This window comes from Anolis sagrei, chromosome 2, assembly GCF_037176765.1.
Source record: "Anolis sagrei isolate rAnoSag1 chromosome 2, rAnoSag1.mat, whole genome shotgun sequence".
Lineage (NCBI taxonomy): Eukaryota > Metazoa > Chordata > Lepidosauria > Squamata > Dactyloidae > Anolis > Anolis sagrei.
In genome coordinates this window covers 48,918,562-48,938,967 of record NC_090022.1, presented here as the reverse complement: position 1 = coordinate 48,938,967, position 20,406 = coordinate 48,918,562, and the positions used below count along the sequence as shown (strand labels likewise).

Genomic DNA, 20,406 nt, shown 5'->3' with positions numbered 1-20,406 from the left:
TGTCTTATATGCTCATATTTTGTTTTGTTTTATATATTAAATGCATACATGAAAACAGTATAGTTATCAGAGATTTGAATTAACATAAGTATGTTCTTGACACCCAATTTTGTTCCATTTCACAGTATCTTCTCTGACACACTGACAGTGCTAAATTGATACCTTTCATCAGACATGGTTTAGATGAGAGCCATTACATGGAGGCACTATTGGTAAATTGTTTGGTTGGCTCAAAAGATGGGATTGAACCTGTTATGGGTGGGGTTGAGCTTCCTCATGAAAGATGAAGCACTTCACAGGAACTGATAGATCAAGCCTGGTCATGAAATACTAGACTTGCGAGTTAAAGAGTATCCCAGGCCCTGAGATTTCAATGCCAAGTCTTGAGATCTAAGCATAAACTCTGGTGATATCATAATGCAGGCTCTTTTGAAGTCATTAAGCATGATCGACTTATCATCAATCACAGTAAATAAAATCTGTTGTTATTGTTGCTTTCATGTTGAACTGATTTTCATAATGGGAGGGGCTTTCCTGTTTCGTGCTCCCAGAGAGATGAAAGACATGAAAGAAATGAAGGAAACGGGAGAAACGAATCCTGCACACAACTCTAATGCTCTGCACCCATGGCCCAAGATGAGCTATGCCTGTGTAAAACCAGATGCCAATGTGACTCATTGGAAATAAATTCAGTGAGAGCCAATAGGTTCACATGCAGCATGGCTTATTTCCTAGCAAGTAGGCTGATAAATATGCCTAAATCTTGGTTTTATAGATTGTCTGATCTCCCTAAACTAATCTAACTTTCCTATCTTCAATTAAGCATTTGAATCATAACAGTCAATCTTCTAAGAGAAATCAACATTTTCTGCACACTTAATTCAAATGTGCAATACTTAACATTTTTAAGGCCAGAATTGACTTCAGATGGCATATTTGCCTATATAGGCAGTCGCTGATTAGTCAGCCGCTAATTCTTTTAAGGCAAATATTGAAACACTATATTTAGAAAATCAAAATGACTTTAATAATGAAGCTCAAACATCTAGAGATTAAATAGTATTCTAACATGCTGAGATGCCAGCTCTCTCATATTTATTTTAAAATATATCATTTAAGTAAGAAGAAGCTATATTTTTAGACAATAATGGTGCACTGTTTTTGACACCTGATGCATTAAGTGTGATTTTTTTTAAAGGAAAGCAAAAGTTTTCACCAGGTTTGGGGAAGCAATTTTTTGATCCTCCAAACTTTAAAGTGGGAGAACTCAATGAATCTTACCTAATAAATATAATATAAATAACTAAAGCAAACTCTCTTCATGATTGATCATTTCAAATAATACTCGAATTGAAGTTACAACTGTTCCCAGTGGGTGGGGGGTGAAGGGGAGGAGGGCAAAGATAAACTGTTAGACACAAGAGGTTGATAAGTGTGGAACTGGGATAGGTAAGGTTAATGTAATTAAGATACATTATATACATTATATTGTGAGAAAATGTAAGTGGAATTTCATTATCGAGATTTGTATTACTCGACTCATGTCCACAATTAATAAAAAAAAATACACACAAAAAAGTTCTGTGGAAGCTGAACAATGCATGGAGCTGAGCTGGATTATTGCAGGCCAAAACTGTCCAACACCGTCTCAAACACAGATTAACTAAAGTCATGGGTTGCTCTGAATTGTGTCGCAGACTGGAGCAAATTGTGACTTTGAGCTCACGTAAAAGGGCTGCAACTATTCATTGGCCCATTGCTCATCAGTCATTGACCCCCCCCCCCCCCATCATTCTCTCCTCACATGAAGTAATGCTGTTTGGACCAAAGAGGCACCCCTCCCCCTCACTGATCTGGCATTTGGACCAATGTCACTCCAGGCAACATTCTACTTTCATGATCAAAGTCATGCTCACTGGCTGCTGGGATGAGAACCTAAGAGGTTCAGAGATGCCAGACAGTCAGGACTCTGGCTGGGTCAACACTGCCCTATATCCCAGGATCCTATCCCAGATTATCTGTTCATATAATCCAGTTCAAAGCAGATAACCCGGGATCAGATCCTGGGATATAGGGCAGTGTAGCCTCCCTCCCATATCCACAGCAGTTGGGTGGATGGCAGTCTAAACCACTGTTTCTTAAACTGTGAGTCCCAACTTCAAATGGAGTCCCCTTGGGGCCCTTCCAGACAGGTGCTATATCCCAGGATCTGATCCCAGGTTATAGTTTATTCCAGATTATCTGGCAGTGCAGACTTATATAATCCAGTTTAAAGTATAAAACCAGAGATCAGATTCTAGGTTATAGGGCTTGTCTGGAAGGACCCTTAGCTGAATGTTGGGGTTCTGAAAAATTAGACATTTGCATGACTGTGTTGTTGAAGGCTTTCATGGTCAGAATCACTGGGTTGCTGTGAGCTTGTGAAAATGCTGTGAAAATGAACAAAATCTGGCTACCAGTATTAAAAAAAACTCTAAATAAGGATAGTAAATAAAGAGCAACACTCCAAACACAAGGGAATTCCAGGCATGAAACAATGAAGGCCAGTTAACACCTCCCAACAAAGGATTCCCCAGGCAGGAAGCAGCCAGGCTTTGAAGCTGAAAGGCCATTCATTGCTAATCAACCTGGCCAATTGTAGCACTCACACTTGCCTCAAGCAGACAAGAGTTCTTTCTCTCACCTGGACATTCCACAGATATATAAACCCCACTTGCCTAGTTTCCAACAGGTCTCACAATGTCTGAGGATGCCTACCATAGATGAGGTCGAAACATCAGGAGAGAATGCTTCTGGAACATGGCCATACAGCCCAGAAAACTCACAACGACCCAGTGATTCCAGCCATGAAAGCCTTCAACGGGACAATGAAAATCAGTCTGCTTAGGAAGCCTTGCAAATGCTGATTTATCAGTGGATGTTTGTTATTTTTAATACCTATTTTATATGCAGTAGAGCACGAGTGCTCAAACCAGGGCCCGAGGGCCAGATATGGCCCTCCAACGTAATTTACCCGGCCCTTGATCAGGGTCAGCCTAAGTCTGAAACAACTTGAAAGCACACAACAACAATCCTATCTCATCAGCCAAAAGCAGGCCCACACTTCCCACTGAAATACTAATATTTTTATATTTTTTATAAACTATCTCTGGGTTGATCCGCAGTTGACATGCTGGATGAGTCCTGGGTAAATGGTCAGTGTAAAACTACCCCTAGTCCCCAGATTATTTGTTTGTTTATTTATAGTATTTATATTCCAGCCTTCTCACCCCACAGAGGACTCAGGGCGTATTACAATACACATATACATGGCAAACTTTCAATGTCATTTAGATATACAACATATATAGACAGACACAGAGGCAATTTTCCATCTTCATGAGGGTATGCTTGATTCCGGCCACAGGAGGAGCTGCCGCTTCACCATCCACTTGTGACACCGAGTCCTCATTTTTCTGCATTATGCTGGAAGGTTTTATAGTGCTGTAAATTAGTTAAATTAAGCTCCCTGCATAAAGCAGTACTTAAATTTCCTACTTGACAGATGCAACTGTCTTCCAGGCTGCATAGGTTGACAGCAAACTAGACTATTAATGGTCAGGAGCTTACTGGCTTCGAACTCATGATCTCTTGGTCAGTAGTGATTTAAGGCAGCTGGCTACTCACTAGCTGTGCCACAGCCAGGTCCTTATCTGCTTATCCCAGATTATCTGGCAGTGTAGACTCATATAATCCAGGTCAAAGAAGATACTTTGGGATCAGATCCTGGAAAACAGGGCAGTGTAGATCTAGCCCTAGTCCAAGACTGGAACTACCCATAAAAGAGGCGCACTTTTGAAAAGTTCTTCTGATCCTAAAGAACGTGTGACTTCCAATCAAGGGAGGTGGAGTTTTTCCCTGTGGGTTTCGCAACCAGGCTGAAGCAACCTCTGCTTTCAGAGTTGGTGCGCGTCGAGAAAGGGAAGGCAAACATTGAGCAAGAACGGAAGGCGACGCGTTTCCCCCTTCCTCGCCCTTTCGCTTTGGCCAGGGCTAAGTAAGCAGCCATGGCTGAAGGGAGACAAGTGAACTGGTGAGAGACCTCAGGCCTTAGACCTTAGACCTTCTCCTCGGGCTCCTGAGACTTTCCTTCCCTCCTGATCCTTGCACAGTTTCCCGCATTGCCTGGGGGAGTTTCCAAGAAGCAGCCCTCTTGGTCTGTTCTCCTGAAGAGGAAGGCGTGGGGTGGGGATGTCATAACTAGGTTTGGGTAATTTTTTTTGCAAGGCTTTGGTAGAGATCCACCCACCTTTGGAGTCCCTCCCCTATCTTGCTTCTCTTTAGGAAAGGGAACTGGGACTTTTTAGTTGGTTTCCTTCTCGCTTTTGTGGATCTTCTCCAGCGGGCGAAGGAGGGTCTGTCTCAACGTGAAAGCCACTCAGGAGTGTGTTTGTGGGTTAAATAGCACCTGGAGGCCGCGGACTAAGCCAGGTTAGTTTTGGGGTCTGCAACTCCCATTGTCCCAGGCCTCGTGGTCCCCAACAAACTGGAGGGAAACCACGGTGTGTAGAAAGGGTGCAGTTTGATACCGCATGAACTGCCATGGCTCAATGCTATGGACACCTGGGAGTTGTAGTTTGTTAGGGTACCAGCACTCTTTGGAAGAGAAGGCTAAAAAGCTTGGGAGACTACAACTTCCAAAAGTGGAAGGCTAAGATTTTGATACAATGACAGGTTCTCCACCCCTGGTCTACTTTGCTCTGTAGTTGAGCAGCAGCTGTTCCACTTGTATTTGGAGGGGATCTGAGGGCCCTTCCACACAGCCCTATATCCCAGAATATCAAGCCAGAAAATCCCACAATATTTGCTTTGAACTGGGTTATCTGAGTCCACACTCAGATAATGTGGGATTTTCCGCCTTGATATTCTGGGATATAGGGCTGTGTAGAAGGACCCTCAGTGGTTTGTCACTGGTTGATTTCAGCATCCTATGAAGATTTGGGATTCGTAGTTCGGTAAGGCATTAGAATGCTTTGGCTAAGAATTGGGAATGCCTCCTCCTATTCTACAGATGCCAGGCCTCTGAGGACCCTTCCACAAAGCCATATAACCCAGAATATCAAGGCAGAAAATCCCACAGTAGCTGCTTTTAACTGGGTTATATGAGTCCACATTGCTATATATTCCAGTTCAAAGCAGATAATTTGGGATTTTATACAGCTGTATGCAAGCGGCCTAAGGGTAAATGTTTCCCCTGACATTAAGTCTAGTTGTGTCTGACTCTGGGGGTTGGTGCTCATCTCCATTTCTAAGCCAAAGAGCTGGCATTGTCTGTACACACCTCCATGGTTATGTGGCCAGCATGATTGCATGGAGCACCGTTACCTTCCCACAGAAGCCATATCTATTGATATACTCACATTTTCATGTTTTCAAACTGCTAGGTTGGCAGAAGCTGGGGCTAACAGCAGGAGTTCACCCCACACTCCGGATTTGAACTGCCAACCTCAGCAAGTTCAGCAGCTCAGCAGTTTAACCCGCCAGGGGGCCCTCTGAGTCTACACCACCATATATTACAGTTTAAAGCCTATAATGTGGGATTTTATTCAGCTGTGTGGAAGCAGCCTAAGATGTTGCTGACGTGGGTCAAAGTACTGTAATTCTTTAGTGTTTCTTAATTATCCAGGCCTGTTTCTTAATTGTTCTTTGGAAATAAAAAGTTCCAAGTGGGTATTCATCTGCTGCCTAGAAAGAAGAGCTGGTCATTCATGTGAGCGTGAGAACTCCCTTCTCTCATCTGTCTTGTAGAATTGATGCAGTTTGTCACCACTTTGGATGGATCTACACTGCCATATAATCCAGTTTCTGAATCCAGATGTTCTACTTTGAACTGGATTATATGAGTCTACCGTTCCATATAATCCAGTCGAAAGCAGTCTGTTGGAAACTAAGCACGTGAGGTTTCTATATCTGTGGAATGTTCAGGATGGGAGAAAGAACTCTTGTCTGCTTGAGGCATGTGCAACTGTTGCAATAGGCAACCTTGATTAGCATTTAATGGCCTTGTAGCTGCAAAGCCTGATTGCTTCCTGTCTGGGGGAATCCTTTGTTTGGGGGTATTTGTTGCCCCTTATTGATTCTTGTCTGGAATTCCTCTATTTTTGAGTGTTGCTATTTATTTACTGTCCTGGTTTTAGAGGGTTTTTTAAAATACTGATAGCCAGATTTTGTTCATGTTCATGGTTTCCTCCTTTCTGTTGAAATTGTCCAGATGCTTGTGGATTTCGGTGGCTTCTCTGTGGAGCCTGACATGGTAGTTGTTAGAGTGGTCCAGCATTTCTGTGTTCTCAAATAATATGCTGTGTCCAGGTTGGTTCATCAAGTGCTCTGCTATGGCTGACTTCTCTGGTTGAGTGAGTCTGCAGTGCCTTTCATGTTCCTTGATTCATGTTTGGGCAATGCTGTGTTTTTATGCATCTCTGGCCTTCCAGTATCAAAGTCTCAGACCAGCACATCACTCTGGTCCTCTTATCTACAGCTATTAGTTATAAAGTTTTATTTTGTAAATTGTCCTGGCAGTCCTTTTCTATTGCCGAATCTTAACTAACAGAAAAAGTATTACTTCTTAATTTTTTTCTTTCTTACCAGTGGGCCAGTTTTTCAGAATTACGGAACTGTTGTCCAGGTGCCTGTTCCCAGTACAGTTGGTATGTAGATTAAGTAATTATTGAAAGTATTTTAAACATTGCAAATGATAATGGTGTCCACTCAGGTAGAGTTTTGTAACATTGCAGTCCTGTACATGTTTACTGTGCATCTAATCCATCAAAACACATTTCAGTTTTAAAGTACTATAGTTAAGCTATTTCCAAGCTAAGATAACAAACATCTGTTTATGTTTCAAATCTAGGTTACTGCAACATGAGTTTCAATGCAAGATTAATAATACGTTTCAATACATGATAATTTGCAATTTCTGTTTTAGAGAAGGAAGCCCCAATCACAAGGAATTCACATGTGATAAATATAAAATTTGTTCATTCAAATATAGTTACATAAACATTCAATTTAGTGTCAGATTTTCCCATAAAACAATTGCATGAACTCAAAAACCACTCTTATAGAGAGTTGGAAACAAGAAAAAACTTTAGTGAGAAAATAATCAGATCTTGGATTTGCAACAGTCAGAAAATTAAATATCAAAGAAACCCAATGGAAAATAATTTCTAAATGCCCCCTTCAGTTAGCTCACATAATGAGAAATATTTCCAACAAATATTGGCATAATTGTGAGGGAATAGGTTGCAGAAAGATTCAGAATTATTACAGTAAAATAAGAAATGTAATGGAAGAAATAACAGGGAAAAATTAAAGTGGGATAAAGCCAGATTCATGTCTCACAGGGCCCTTCCACACAGCCATTTAACCCAGCAAATCAAGCCAGAAAATCCCACAATATCTTCTTTGCATTGGGATGTCTGAGTCCACATTGCCATATATTCTAGTTCAAAGCAGAAAATGTGAGATTTTATTGAGCTGTGTGGAAGGGGCCTCACTATAGAGGCAAAGGAAGATAATAATTGGACAGAAATCCTAAAATATATAATAGCCTCAATACAGACTGCAATAGCTCAATGAAGAGACAATGTGAGATGGGATTTAGAAGCTTGGCAGGCTTATCTCTCAGAGGAGAGAATCTCAAAAGAAAAAGAAGTATATGAGTAGTTGTACAAAACAAGACTGGTATAGGAAATGGTCTATTCTAACCAACAAAATAGACAGAGATGATAGCATTTTGAACCAGGCTTTCCACATGGTTAAATCGATGCAATGACATCATTTGGAATTGCTGTTCCAGGAGGGAGGGGGGAAATGGGGGGGGGGGCAAGAGTACGGGTAATACACATTTAAGGAATATATAATGCTTCACATAAGGTAAAGTGACTTTTGGAATAATGTATATTGAGCTAAGACTTGCATGGCAAAATTTGTTAATTGAATGGATGTATCAATTAAAATATTTTAAAATAAAAGGACATTTAACAACGCAGTAGGACATTATTAGTTTGCAGAATAAATCATACAACTGATGAAACTTGAGTGACAATTTCCTCTGAAACTGCTACCTGCCATGTTTTTCAAGACCACTGGTAGCCAACTGGCTCAGGATTCATTCTACACCATACATTAGTGCAGTTTGATTTCAGTTTAACTGCTGTAGCTATGGAGTTCTGGGAGTTTGGTGAGGCACTAGCATCTTTTTGCAGAGATAGCTAAAAACCTTGTAAAAGTACAATTCCCATATTCCATAGCATTGAGCATGGCAATGAAAGATGTGTCAAACTGCATTCATTCTACAGTGTAGATGCACCCTCGGTTCTAATGATATCGTTTTGCACGTGTGCAGTCCTAGATTGGGAAAATATTCCTTTAAAAAGATTTATTCGGATCCACTAAATATTGGGATGCACAGATAGCTGTATCATTCTGCTTTCTGCATCTTGTGAATAAATCTTGCATTTCTGTTTCTCTTTATCCTAACATGGTAGTTTTGTAATAAAGAAGAAATAATTTGTATGTGGAGATTCAGTATTTAATATGCTTCAACAGTATAACAGTGGTATTTTGCATTTTACTGTGAAAAACAATATTTTAATTGCCCTGGTACTGTATGTCTTTATGTGCTAGGTGTCTTTCCATATGTAGTCACACAGTTGATTTTAAATTGTTAATTTTATATTTATATCCTATTTGTATAGTACAGTAATCCGTTCATAATGTATTTTAATCGATGTCTTTTCTGGTGGTGTATTTCAATGGATGTATTCATTGTATGTATTACATAGTGATGTGTTTTAGCTGCATTGTACCCTGCCTCCAGCCATAAGGAGAGGCAGGTAACAAATGATGATGATGATGATGATGATGATGATTTTAATAATGATAATCTCAACCCCCAGGACCTTTGACTCCCTTTCTTGCTGGCATGGGCAGTCTCCCTGGGTATGAAGGCATAGGAATTCAAGATCAGGGCAAGTATATAAGTGAAGCAGTGGTTTTCATGGACTCCATGCTTGTGGTTTACACTCTAATATCGCTGTCAGTAAAGCAGAATTTGAAAAAATGTTCTTCTGCCAGCATAGTCACTGTCACTGTAGTCTTCTTTTCCAAGCTCTGCTCAAAAGTGCTGCAAGATTTATCTTAGGCTTTGCAACAAAGTAAGTCTTAAATCCATAGTGCTGTCAGTTGGGTTTTGGGTTAATTCTTTCCTGCGGCTAAAACATTGGTAGAGAATGAGCCCCAGTGAGATTGATGCCTATCCCCTGGCACTGCCATGATAAAGAGGCCAGAAGCTTTTGGTTACCTTTCAGAACTATCACAATTTAGTGTTTCATGATTCCTAAATTGGGGGTACTCTACCATAAATGTATGATGGTGTCATCAACTCTTGTTTGAAATTGAGTGGTTTTAGCACACCATGATGAAGATTGGTATGTTATTGAAACTGTAGTCAAAGTGCTTCATCAAATACAGAAGTGAAAGCTCGTGGCTGTGTCAAAGGAGGGGAAGCGTGTATGCCTAACTCGCTGCATATGACACTTCACCACATGCCTGAAAGAGAATTGTGTTTCACAGCATTTATGTTTGACCTTGTCCACAGCCTTTTTGCTTTGCTTAAAACTTTTTCTTATCCAAAAAGGAAAAGTAGATTGATATTAATGTATGGATTCTGATTTACTTTATTACCAAGACACAATTTAAAGAAAGACTTTTAAACGTGTTTTTCCTCACTTTGCAGAGCATTCACAATCTTTATTTATTTATTTCACTTGTATATTGCCTTTCTCCCCTCAACAGGAGACTAAAAGCAGTTTCCAATATAATATAATAATAATAACTTTATTTTTATACTCCACCTCCATCTCCCCGAAGGGACTTGGGGAAGTTTACAAAGGGACAAGCCCAAGAATTACAGGTGAAAACAAGCACAATAAAACACAATCATCAACAACAAATCAATTAAAAAAATCACAGTCAGACAAGTCTGTTCAGTCAATTAAAAAAAAAAACATCACAGTCAGGCAAGTCTGAACAGACTGTGCTCTGGCACCACGAGATGCAGAGCCAATCTTAAGAAATGGGGCTACAAAGTCGAATCCATGACATGCAGGTGTAGAGAAGAGCAAACTACAGACCACCTGCTGCAATGCAACCAGAGCCCTGCCACATGCACAATGGAGGACCTCCTTGCGGCAACACCAGAGGCACTCCAAGTGGCCAGCTACTGGTCAAAGGACATTTAATCAACTACCAAGCTTGCAAATTCTGTGTTTTGTCTGTCTGTTTGTTTGTTTTTGTTAAAAATGTAATACAAATGTCTGGTTGCTGATGACACGACAAATAAATAAATAAATAAATAAATAACGGTCAGGCAACATCATAAAAACAATATCATGGCTGAACAAAAATTGATGTTGGATTTGGGTGGCTCAGAGTAAGAGCAGTGGTTCCTAAATAGAGCCAAAGGAAAGTGCAACATTCAGAGGGCTGAGCTGGAAGGAAAAAATGTCCTTAGCCATTAAAGCGTCAGAAATACAGGAAAGGGCCCAAACTAAAGTGCAGGAGCTTAATTAAGGTTGGGGTAATTCTCTAGTGAACTGCCAACATAATTATGGTAAAATGTAATCTCACATAAAGAAATCTAACATAACGATAATAATATACAATTATCAATTAAATCATAAAACATGACATTTAACATCAAAACATGAAATTAAAAGCATATCAATATAAACATCAATATCACGCAATCCAACAATTGCTGTTCAGGCCATTCCAAATATATCTATTTCACATAATCCCAGATCATTCCTTATACTGCTTACTGCCCCAAGGCTTGGTCTCATAGCCAAGTTTTTACTTTTCTTTTGAAGGCCAGGAGGGAGGCATTGATCTAATTTCATTGGGGAAGGAGTTTCATAGCCGTGGAGCTACCACTGAGAAGGCCCTGTCTCTCGTCCCCACCAATCGCACTTGCGAGGGAGGTGGAACCAAGAGCAGGGAATCCTCAGATGACCATATATTCTAACAGCCTTTTAAAAACTTTTTTCTTTACAGCTAGGAAACATTTCCCTCTCCCACCCAATTTGGTTCCCATTCAAGGAGATCAGCCATGTCTACAACAGACAGACTGGAAGTAAGTGAGGCAAATAATTGTGGGAATACCATCCCTTATTTTTCCTGCAATACTAACATATTGGACTTAATCCCTTTGTATAAATTTTCCTTCCAATTCTTTATACTTGTCCAGTTTAATTTTCTTCATCCCCTGCATTATATTCTGTACTGTTTGATTCATGAGTGGGCCTTCCTTCTGCCCTATTTTTGTATTGTTCTTACCATGTACTCATTATCCTTAATCATCAATTTATAAATTATTCCTATCACCCCTTTCTCTTGTTTTTTTCCATTTTTAAAATATCTCATCCAGTTTATTTATTTATTTATTTCATACACTTGTACCTTGCCCTTCTCACCCCCGAGGGTGAGAAGTTTTATCTCCCTTCTTTATTTTTTTACCACATTTTCCTTGTTTATGTTTATTTTATGCTCCCAATATTTTTTTATCCCATTCCCATTACCCATATTTTCTATTATCCTACCCATGGGAATTAGTTGACCATTCATGTCATAAATATCTTTAATTTCGTCAAGTCCTTTACTTCTCATTTCCTTCCACTATTTCAGGTCATTCTCTTTCTCATATAAACTTTCTAAAGGTGTCCATTTAGATATTTCTGGCATCTGTTTCAGTTGCCGTTTTTCCATATTTCAAATACATTTTTTCTAGGGCCATATGATTTTTTTAAATATCTTTATTGCAAAATTTTCAATACACATATAAAAACAACAGGTGTGTGTGTGTGTGTGTGGGGGGGGGAAACAGAGAAGGAAAGTAAGGGGGGAGATATTGGGGGGGAGTAGGGGGACTGGTCAGGCAGGGTTAGATCGGGTGCTAGGTGGTGGGTGTGAGTTGGGTTGGGTGTGGGGAAGAGGAGAAGGGTGAACTGGGAAGGGAATTTAAAATGCAATGACTTCCAGGTTGAACAGACAGATAATAGTTTCTTATGTATAACAATATCGACTGATAATACATCAGCTCTCATCATATACTAGTCTAGGTCTCGTTACATCTTCGGAGATTCTTATTTCTTCTTTTCAATATATTCCATAAAATTGCTCCAGTCTGTACTCTTCTTTTTGCCTCCATGGGCTCTTAGTCTCTCAGTTAGTAGGTCCATGTTCATTACATCATAAACCTTTAACGACCATTGTTCTGTTGTAGGGACTTCTCTGGATTTCCAGAGCCGAGCCAGCTGGATTCTGGCCGCTGTGGAAAGGTGGAAAAGAATCTTACTTTCATTATTATTTGGATCAAAATCACCATCCATTATTCCCAGGAGATAATATTCGGGTTTTAAGGGGAATTTCTTTTTTAAGATTTTTTCTGTCTCTCTATGGACCATCCGCCAAAAGGCTTTCACTTTTTTGCACCCCCACCACATGTGAAAAAAGGTTCCCGTATTTCTTTTACATTTCCAATATTTTGCCTCCAATTTCCCTTTACTAAATTTGGCTAGTTGTTCTGGGATCAGATACCATCTATAAAATAGTTTATACCAGTTCTCCTTATAATCGTTGGAATATGTACATTTTAATTTTTCAGACCAGATTTTCTCCCATTCCTTGAAGTTGATTGGGTGGCCTAGGTCCTTAGCCCACTTCACCATGTTTTCTTTAACTTGTTCTTTTTCCATTTCCCACCTCAGTAGCACTTGATATATTTTCCGTATGTGCTTTCCCTCAGAATTTATGATTCTACCCCAAAAGGGGTCTTCTGTTTCGAAGCCTGTTTTGTGATTTAAATTATAACTTTCTCTTATCTGGTGGTATTGAAACCAGGAGAGCGTGGGATCGTACTTTTTTAGTTCCTCTTGAGATTTTAGGGATGGATTGCCTGGGGTGCCCTTTATTATTTCTTTATAGGTCAGCCATTTTTCTCTACTTGGCCATATGATTTTTTAATATCTGCCGTTAAATTGCTTGTGAACACCCCATACCTTCCCTCACCTTTATTTCCTTCATTTTCTATCCTAATCTATTTTTTTCTTCTACTGTTAATTTCTAGTAGTAGTTTTATTTGAAAAGCCTCATAATAGAATTCCAGATTGGCAATCCCCATCCTATTTTCTCCTGAGGTATATAGTTAATTATAACTGTTATTCTAGATTTTTTACCTTCAAATGTTCATTATCTTATAGGTTGGTTCCATTTCCTAAATAGTCCCTGAATACATTAGTTTAGGGTTTAAAACATTTTAGTTGCTCTTGTTTTACCTAAAATGCTTAGGTTCTTATTTTTCCACCCTTTTATATTCTTTATAACTTTCTTGCATGCTTCTTTTGTATTGTTGCTCCTAAGGATTTATTTTTCCACATTGCGTATATCTCCATATTATCCAGTTCTCTTTTGACTTTTAAAATTTGATGATGAGTTTGTGCATTACTATGGTCTGTTGTTTGTTTTGCAACCTTCTCAGTTCCTCAGGTTTTTTGTGCCTTACTGTAATTTCCTCAATTTTTATCCGAGATTTAGTTTTTGGGAGGATTGTTCAAGGCACCAGATATAAATCAGTACTTGGTTAGCATTTGGGTGGAGATGAATGGCCAGAACAAATGGTCTTGGAGCCACATGCAGCTTCCAAGACAGACCTGTCAATAATAAACTTAAATCGAAATAAGAGAATGCAGTGGGTCCTTGATATCTGCTGAGGTTCAGTTGTACAACTTATCATTGATACCATGCTTAAGTCCCATTATATTCAGTGGCATAGTAAAATGTTATTCCTTCTCCAAAATGTACAAATCAAGGATTACTTTTTGGATATTCTTTTGAATATTTTCAAGCCATGGATTGGAGAACCGGTGCAGAACTGGTGGATTCAGAGCACCAACTGCACTCTTTCAGATGTGCTGGTTGTTCTTCACCTTGTTTAACATTTCCTCCCAATTTAGCTGTAATAAGCTGCTTGTTTCTGGAAGAGTGAAAATATTGGTAAATGAATGTACAAAATAAATGTATCTTTTTAAAAAGTACACATGCTCTTTGTAAAGCAGAGCTCCTCCAAGTGAAGTCTCTGAATAGATGGTGATTTCTGATTTATTTCCACTGTTGTTTTCTACAGAATTCCTGCTATTTCAGAAGATGATGCCAAAGAAGCTTTTGTTCAGTATGCTTCAAGCAAGTGCTGCTACAGCAAAGCCCCAGCCATAGAGATGTCTCTTCAGGATCTGCAGACATTCAATACCTACAGAGTAAACAGTATATTTTGTTGCAAACCCATACATTCATGCTCTGTGCAGATCATACCTGTCTTCTCACAGATCAGGTGTTCTATTTTTAAGGTCCACTGTGAGCACTTCTAACAATCTGCATACTTATCTTTCATTGGGGGTGAGTGGAATTGTGGCAATACTTGAAAGTATACCTCTCTGTTTATATATCTGAGATTGTAGTCTGAAAGACTAGCTTTTTCTTTCCCTTTACAGTGTGAGGACATAAAACAGGGCCTTTTCTTTTGTGGCACCCCAATACTGGGATGCCCTCTCTTTGGAATCCTGTTTGTTGCCTCACCTGCTGACAAATTAAAATATTTTATTAAAACCTTTGGGATTGAATGATTCTGCCCAAACCTGAATATGTTGGTTTAAGCTGATTCAATTTCTTTTGTTTAATACATTTTAGGCATTATCCTTTAGAGCAATAGTGCTCAACCTGTGGGTCTCCAGATGTTTTGACCTTCAACTCCTAGAAATCCTAACAGCTGGTAAACTAACTGAGATTTTTGGGAATTGTAGGCCAAAACACCTGGGGACCCACAGGTTGAGAACCACTGCCTTAGATTATACTTCATTGATTTAATTTTTTGCTTGCATGCCACTCTGAAATTGTCTAGAATAACGCAGAATATCATTATATTTTAATAAATGTACACATATATGAATGAATGAGTGAATGAATAATTTTTCCTTGTTTATTTCTTGCCAATGATTTCTTAGTATCGCTTGGAAACCTTCACTGAATCAAGGTCCGCAGTCTGGAAAGCAGAGCCGTACAATGGTAAGCAGGATGCTATCAAGTAATGTATACATTTCTTGCAACTTGGTAAAATGTGTGCTTGTCCCAGAATGGTGGTTCTTTCTCAGATACCAAACTGCAGTTATAAAATCAGTGAGTAATAGGTGAACACTTCCAGAATGCAGTAATAAAGATGTTCAAGGGGAAGCAAGTGCAAGGTCCTGGAAGTCGGGGAAGGAACTTTTAACTTTCTAGTTAATGTTTTGTCATTTTCAGTGCAGAAAACCAGATATGAAATATATCACATTAGCTTTTCATTGGGAACCTTCTGGATTGTGACATGGGAGAAAGTGGGCTTTACCCATTTCTTTATATTATTCCTGTTTTCCCCTTTCCAAACTGTGATTCCCAATTCAAATGAAACTCCCAATTGTGCTAATGGGTAATGAGCAGGTATGGAAGAGGGCAATACTAACACAAAATTGAATTCTAGAAAACTATAATTTTACAAATAGAAGCTAACACCATTTTTAATATACAGAGTATTTCAAAGAGATAGAAATTGCTGTATCTCTGCAATTACAAAGTACCATGAATGAAACTCTTACCATTTGAAAGAGTTGGATATAGAGTTTCATATGATTACCACCAGATGCCTCTCTTCCAATACACAAACAGTCCCTAGACACAGTCATTTCAAGATGATACTACAACTTAAGACCTAACAAGATATTAACTTGATAACACATTAAACCAATGGTTCTCAACCTGTGGGTCCCCAGATGTTTTGGCCTTCAACTCCCAGAAATCCTAACAGCTGGTATATGCTAGGATTTTGTGTCCTTAAACATCTGGGGTCCCACAGATTGAGAACCACTGCATTAAACCATTTATAACTTTTTGTGTAATTGTAACATGTTGCCACCATGAAATAAAGTAGTTTGAAATTGAACCTGTCATTTTGAAACATACTATAGTTTGTGTTGGTATCCTGTGTCATTTCAATGAATGGCTTACATTGTAACTGAGTGGGAACATTTCTGTTAGGAGAAGAGAAAAAGGGAGGAAAGACTTCCCAGTTATGCCACAGGTACCTAAGTAGTAGTACAGACCATGGTTTTGTGAGTGCACTGGGTCACTAAAATGTTATTCTGCTTGTTTTTAAATATTTTAATAAGGACATTTTAAAATATTTTAGTAAGTATTCTGTATTTAGTATTCTACAACAAATTATGGGCAAACCCAGTCCTGATGATACCTTGTGTTTCAGAAATATGTTGGCTTGTGTAAAGTATAATTGGATATAGTCACTTTTATTGTATATGATATCAAAAATAAGAATTTAGAAATAGGGGAAAGAAGGGTTTTGTGAGTGCACTGGGTCATTGAAATGTTATTCTGCTTGCTTTTAAATATTTTAATAAGGACATTTTAAAATATTTTAGTAAGTATTCTGTATATATAAAGAAGATAGATATTGTCCCTTGTTATATATGTTGATAATTTTTAATTAGCCTTTCCAGGACAGTCCTTGATGATGAGATGAGATGATACTAATACATGGTGTATCTTTCTTCATGATACTAATAAATGGCGTATCTGAATCCATTTCAATCTGATTTCACGCTTGATTATGGAACTGAAACTGCATTGATCGCCATCTCGTGCACTGCAGTCAGTGGAGGAGGCCCTGCTCTCGGTCTCACCCTCGTCACAAGCATGGTTGATGGGAATGAGAGTGGGGGCCTTTTCTATGATCTCTCCTCATCTTTGGAACTCCCTCCCCAAATAAATAAAAATGGTCCCCACCCACCTCTCTGTCAAAAAACTCTTAAAAACACACCAAATTACTTTAGTGTATGGAGAGGAGGAGGACTAAGACACGTTTAAAGTTAATATGTTGGCTAATTTATTTGTACCCGTTGCTGCTATGGTACTTTTTAAAGAACAACCATGATTGCCATTTTCTATGTATTTTGATTGCTTGGGTACATGTTTTAATGTTAATTATGTTATTAGTATACATACATATGTTTTATTTGATTATTTGTATTCTGTTTTTCATTTTGATAATTCTTTTTGTTAAAAGTTTATTGTTATTGTGTTGTATTTTCATTATTCTGAGGTGTTTGTATTTGTTTCAGGGTATTTAATGTTTGCCTTTTTTGTGTGTTAACTTCCCTGAGTACCCTCAGGAAGATAGGGCGGTCTATAAATAAAGTATTTTATTATTAATATTATTATTATTCCACCTCAGGTGGAGTGGTAGATTCCTTTTTGCATGGTGTGGCTCCTTTACCTTGGGATGTCGTGACATCAGTTCCACCGATGTTCAAAGACTACACTATAAAATTGAAAGTGCCTCACACATCAGCAGTCAAGGTAAAGTATGAATAGAATCATAGAATCATCGAATTGGAAGAGACCTCATGGGCCATCCAGTCCAACCCCCTGCCAAGAAGCAGGAAATTGCATTCAAAGCACCCCTGACAGATGGTCATCCAGCCTCTGCTTAAAAGCTTCCAAAGAAGGAACCTCCACCACCCTTCAGGGCAGAGAGTTCCACTGCTGAACGGTTCTCACAGTCAGGAAGTTCCTCCTAATGTTTAGATGGAATCTCCTTTCCTGTAGTTTGAAGCCATTGTTCCGAATAAATATGATCATTTAGAGAGGATTACAAACTTTGGTTGGCCTTGTTAACAAAGCCAAAATATATGTGGTCTCGACAACCTTCTTTGGGACAAGTTGGAGTTGAGGGGTTTAAGTTGTTTTGATGATAGGCTGTAATAGCCAACTGCTGAAATAGCCAGTCCAAACTTGGGACTTGCAGATGGGTATACATTTTCCCTGTCATAATACTTCTGGTACAGTTGCACTTTTTCCTTTTTCATAAAAGGGAGACTAGTTTCCTTTTGTCACCATTATAGAAGTTGGCAGGATAGCAAACTTGGATCGGAGTCACGATTATATTGCTTCATTATAAGCCATCACAAAACTGGAGGATTCAAAGTTGCAAAATAAATATATCTCTCAATTACGAATTCACCAGCATACATTACAAAACATACAAAGTTACATATTGTTCATTAAAAAAACAAGACAAAGTTACTAAGCCTAACAAAATTCTTTGTTATCCAAACTTGAAATTTGATTTTCACATGGATCAATATAAATAGCCCACTGAATAGTATAACAGCATCCTTAAGCATGGTTTTACAGAACACATTTCACTGCTGGGAATCCTTCTAAGAAAAGAGGGAAAACATTGCATTTTAAATCTTGAGAAAGTTATCCCTAACATGAAGCTAAGGTAATTACTTTCTGGTTTCTTGATCCAACTTGATCCATTGTTATCATCTATTGGAAGAGTAACTAAGTAACATATTGGTTCAGATAGTGAAATATCTTAGATGGTAAATAATAATGTAGAGTTCTGCTGATATATGCAACTGAACTGCTGTAGGACCAATTTCAAAAAGACACTGGGATTAATTTCATAAGGCAAATTGTACTTGTAAAGAGGCCAGTATCCTCATGTGTATATAGCAGAGCATAACTGTAGTCAATTCTGCTCCACTTAATACTCTTAACACCTCCTATTCTTTGAGATGACAATGAAGAAACAGCCGTAGAAGCCCCCGGAATCAGAAATGATTTCAAATATAATATACAACAACAAACATCAACTGAGAAATGTATGTAGTGTTATCAATATATCTACATGTATCTGCGTAGCAAACACTGAAACACTTTCAGCAATGTTCTTTATTGAGAATGCTTTGCATAGGCATACTTTGTCCTGTTATTATAATTATAACTCATAGTGCTATCCATAAAAGGCAATCACAGTGTTCTCTTATTTCTCTGGCTCTGGAGGAGATTTCTGTCATGGTAGAAGAATCATGACCAGTGCCACATACAAAGGAAAGAGGCCTTTCAAACCAAACATGATGGAGAATTTGAGGAACAAAACTGATTGAAAAATAAAAGAGGAGTAAGAAATATAAGAGGAAAAAGAGAATGGTGTTGCAAATTGCACACAGGGTTAATGCTTAGAGCAGGGAGTCTGTGTTAAAGAGATGGATAGGAAACCAAGGAATGTATTGGGAAGGGCATTTTATGGCCTGAATAACTGATGAGTTCAGTAACATTGAACTCACTGATGACGCAGTGGGTTAAAGTGCTGAGCTGCTGAACTTGCTGACCTATATGTTGGCGGTTCGAATCTGGGGAGCACGGTGAGCTCCTACTGTCAGCCTCAGCTTCTGCCAACCTAGCAGTTTGAAAACATGCAGATGTGAATAGATCAATAAGTACCACTCTGGCAGAAAGGTAACAGTGCTCCATGTAGTAATGCCAGCCACATGACCTTGGAGGCATCTATGGACAGTGCCAGCTCTTTGGCTTAGAAATGATTAGCACCACTCCCTGGAGTTGGACAGGACTAGACTTAATTTCAAGGTGAAACCTTTACCTTTACCTCAGTAACATTGGTAACAGAGAACTTGATAGATCTAAGAGAATGATAGTGAGGGCAGGCAAAGTATGACTAAGGCAAAGGAAACAGAAATGCTGTACTTTTAACAGAAGTAACTGTTACACTGAGCCCCCAGTGGTGCAGTGGGTTAAAGTACTGAGCTGTTGAGCTTGTTGACCGAAAGGTCGCAGGTTCAATTCCAGGGAGCGGCGTGAGCTTCCACTGTCAGCCCTAGCTTCTGCCAACCTAGCAGTTCGAAAACATGCAAATGTGAGTAGATCAATGGGTACTGCTCTGGCAGGAAGGTAACATGCAGTCATGCCGGCCACATGACCTTGGAGGTGTCTACCGACAATGCTGGCTCTTCGGCTTAGAAATGGAGATGAGCACCACACTCCAGAGTCAGACATGACTGGACTTAATGTCAGGGGACTACCTTTACCTAACTTATAATAAATAACATACCTTTAGTAAAATTTACACTATGTTGAATGAAGATGACTCCATTCTAATGTTATTCTCACTTTTATTGAAAGGCATGTCCAACATGTGGAACCTGTGGTAGATGCCCTTGCCAAAAATGCAAAGGCGGCAGTAAGGTAAGCAGTTGCGCATAAAGCAAAGGTCTTGCTTCGTGTAGAGTTTATTGGGAGGAAAGATTGTGGAATGAGAAGCTAAAGGGCGGGACAGATAGGGAAAGGCTGTTCTACTTCTTGTGACATTTTTATTTCTGAACTGAAATTAATCACTGTATTTTCTAAACAGCTGATGATCTTGATTAGCAGGCCTGATGGAGAAACCCAGAGATAAGA

The 20,406-nt window shown here is 38.9% G+C and overlaps 1 protein-coding gene across 3 annotated transcripts in view; it reads left to right on the top strand.

The window, feature by feature from the left end:
• The first annotated feature begins 3,950 nt into the window (after positions 1-3,950).
• The window catches only part of LOC132765619 (protein SSUH2 homolog), a 29,044-nt gene continuing 12,588 nt past the window's right edge, over positions 3,951-20,406 (top strand). Inside the window, exons 1-8 of one of the 3 annotated variants that reach the window (XM_067463486.1) lie at positions 3,951-4,072; positions 6,628-6,686; positions 8,940-9,011; positions 11,098-11,176; positions 14,225-14,354; positions 15,099-15,159; positions 17,375-17,499; positions 20,131-20,193. In XM_067463486.1, the coding sequence (XP_067319587.1) occupies positions 4,047-4,072; positions 6,628-6,686; positions 8,940-9,011; positions 11,098-11,176; positions 14,225-14,354; positions 15,099-15,159; positions 17,375-17,499; positions 20,131-20,193 (615 nt within the window). In that variant the 5' untranslated portion in view covers positions 3,951-4,046. Of the gene's footprint in view, positions 4,073-4,314; positions 4,471-6,627; positions 6,687-8,939; positions 9,012-11,097; positions 11,177-14,224; positions 14,355-15,098; positions 15,160-17,374; positions 17,500-20,130; positions 20,194-20,406 lie in introns of those variants that run through there. The other 2 variants (XM_067463485.1, XM_067463487.1) reach the window with 2 other exon arrangements.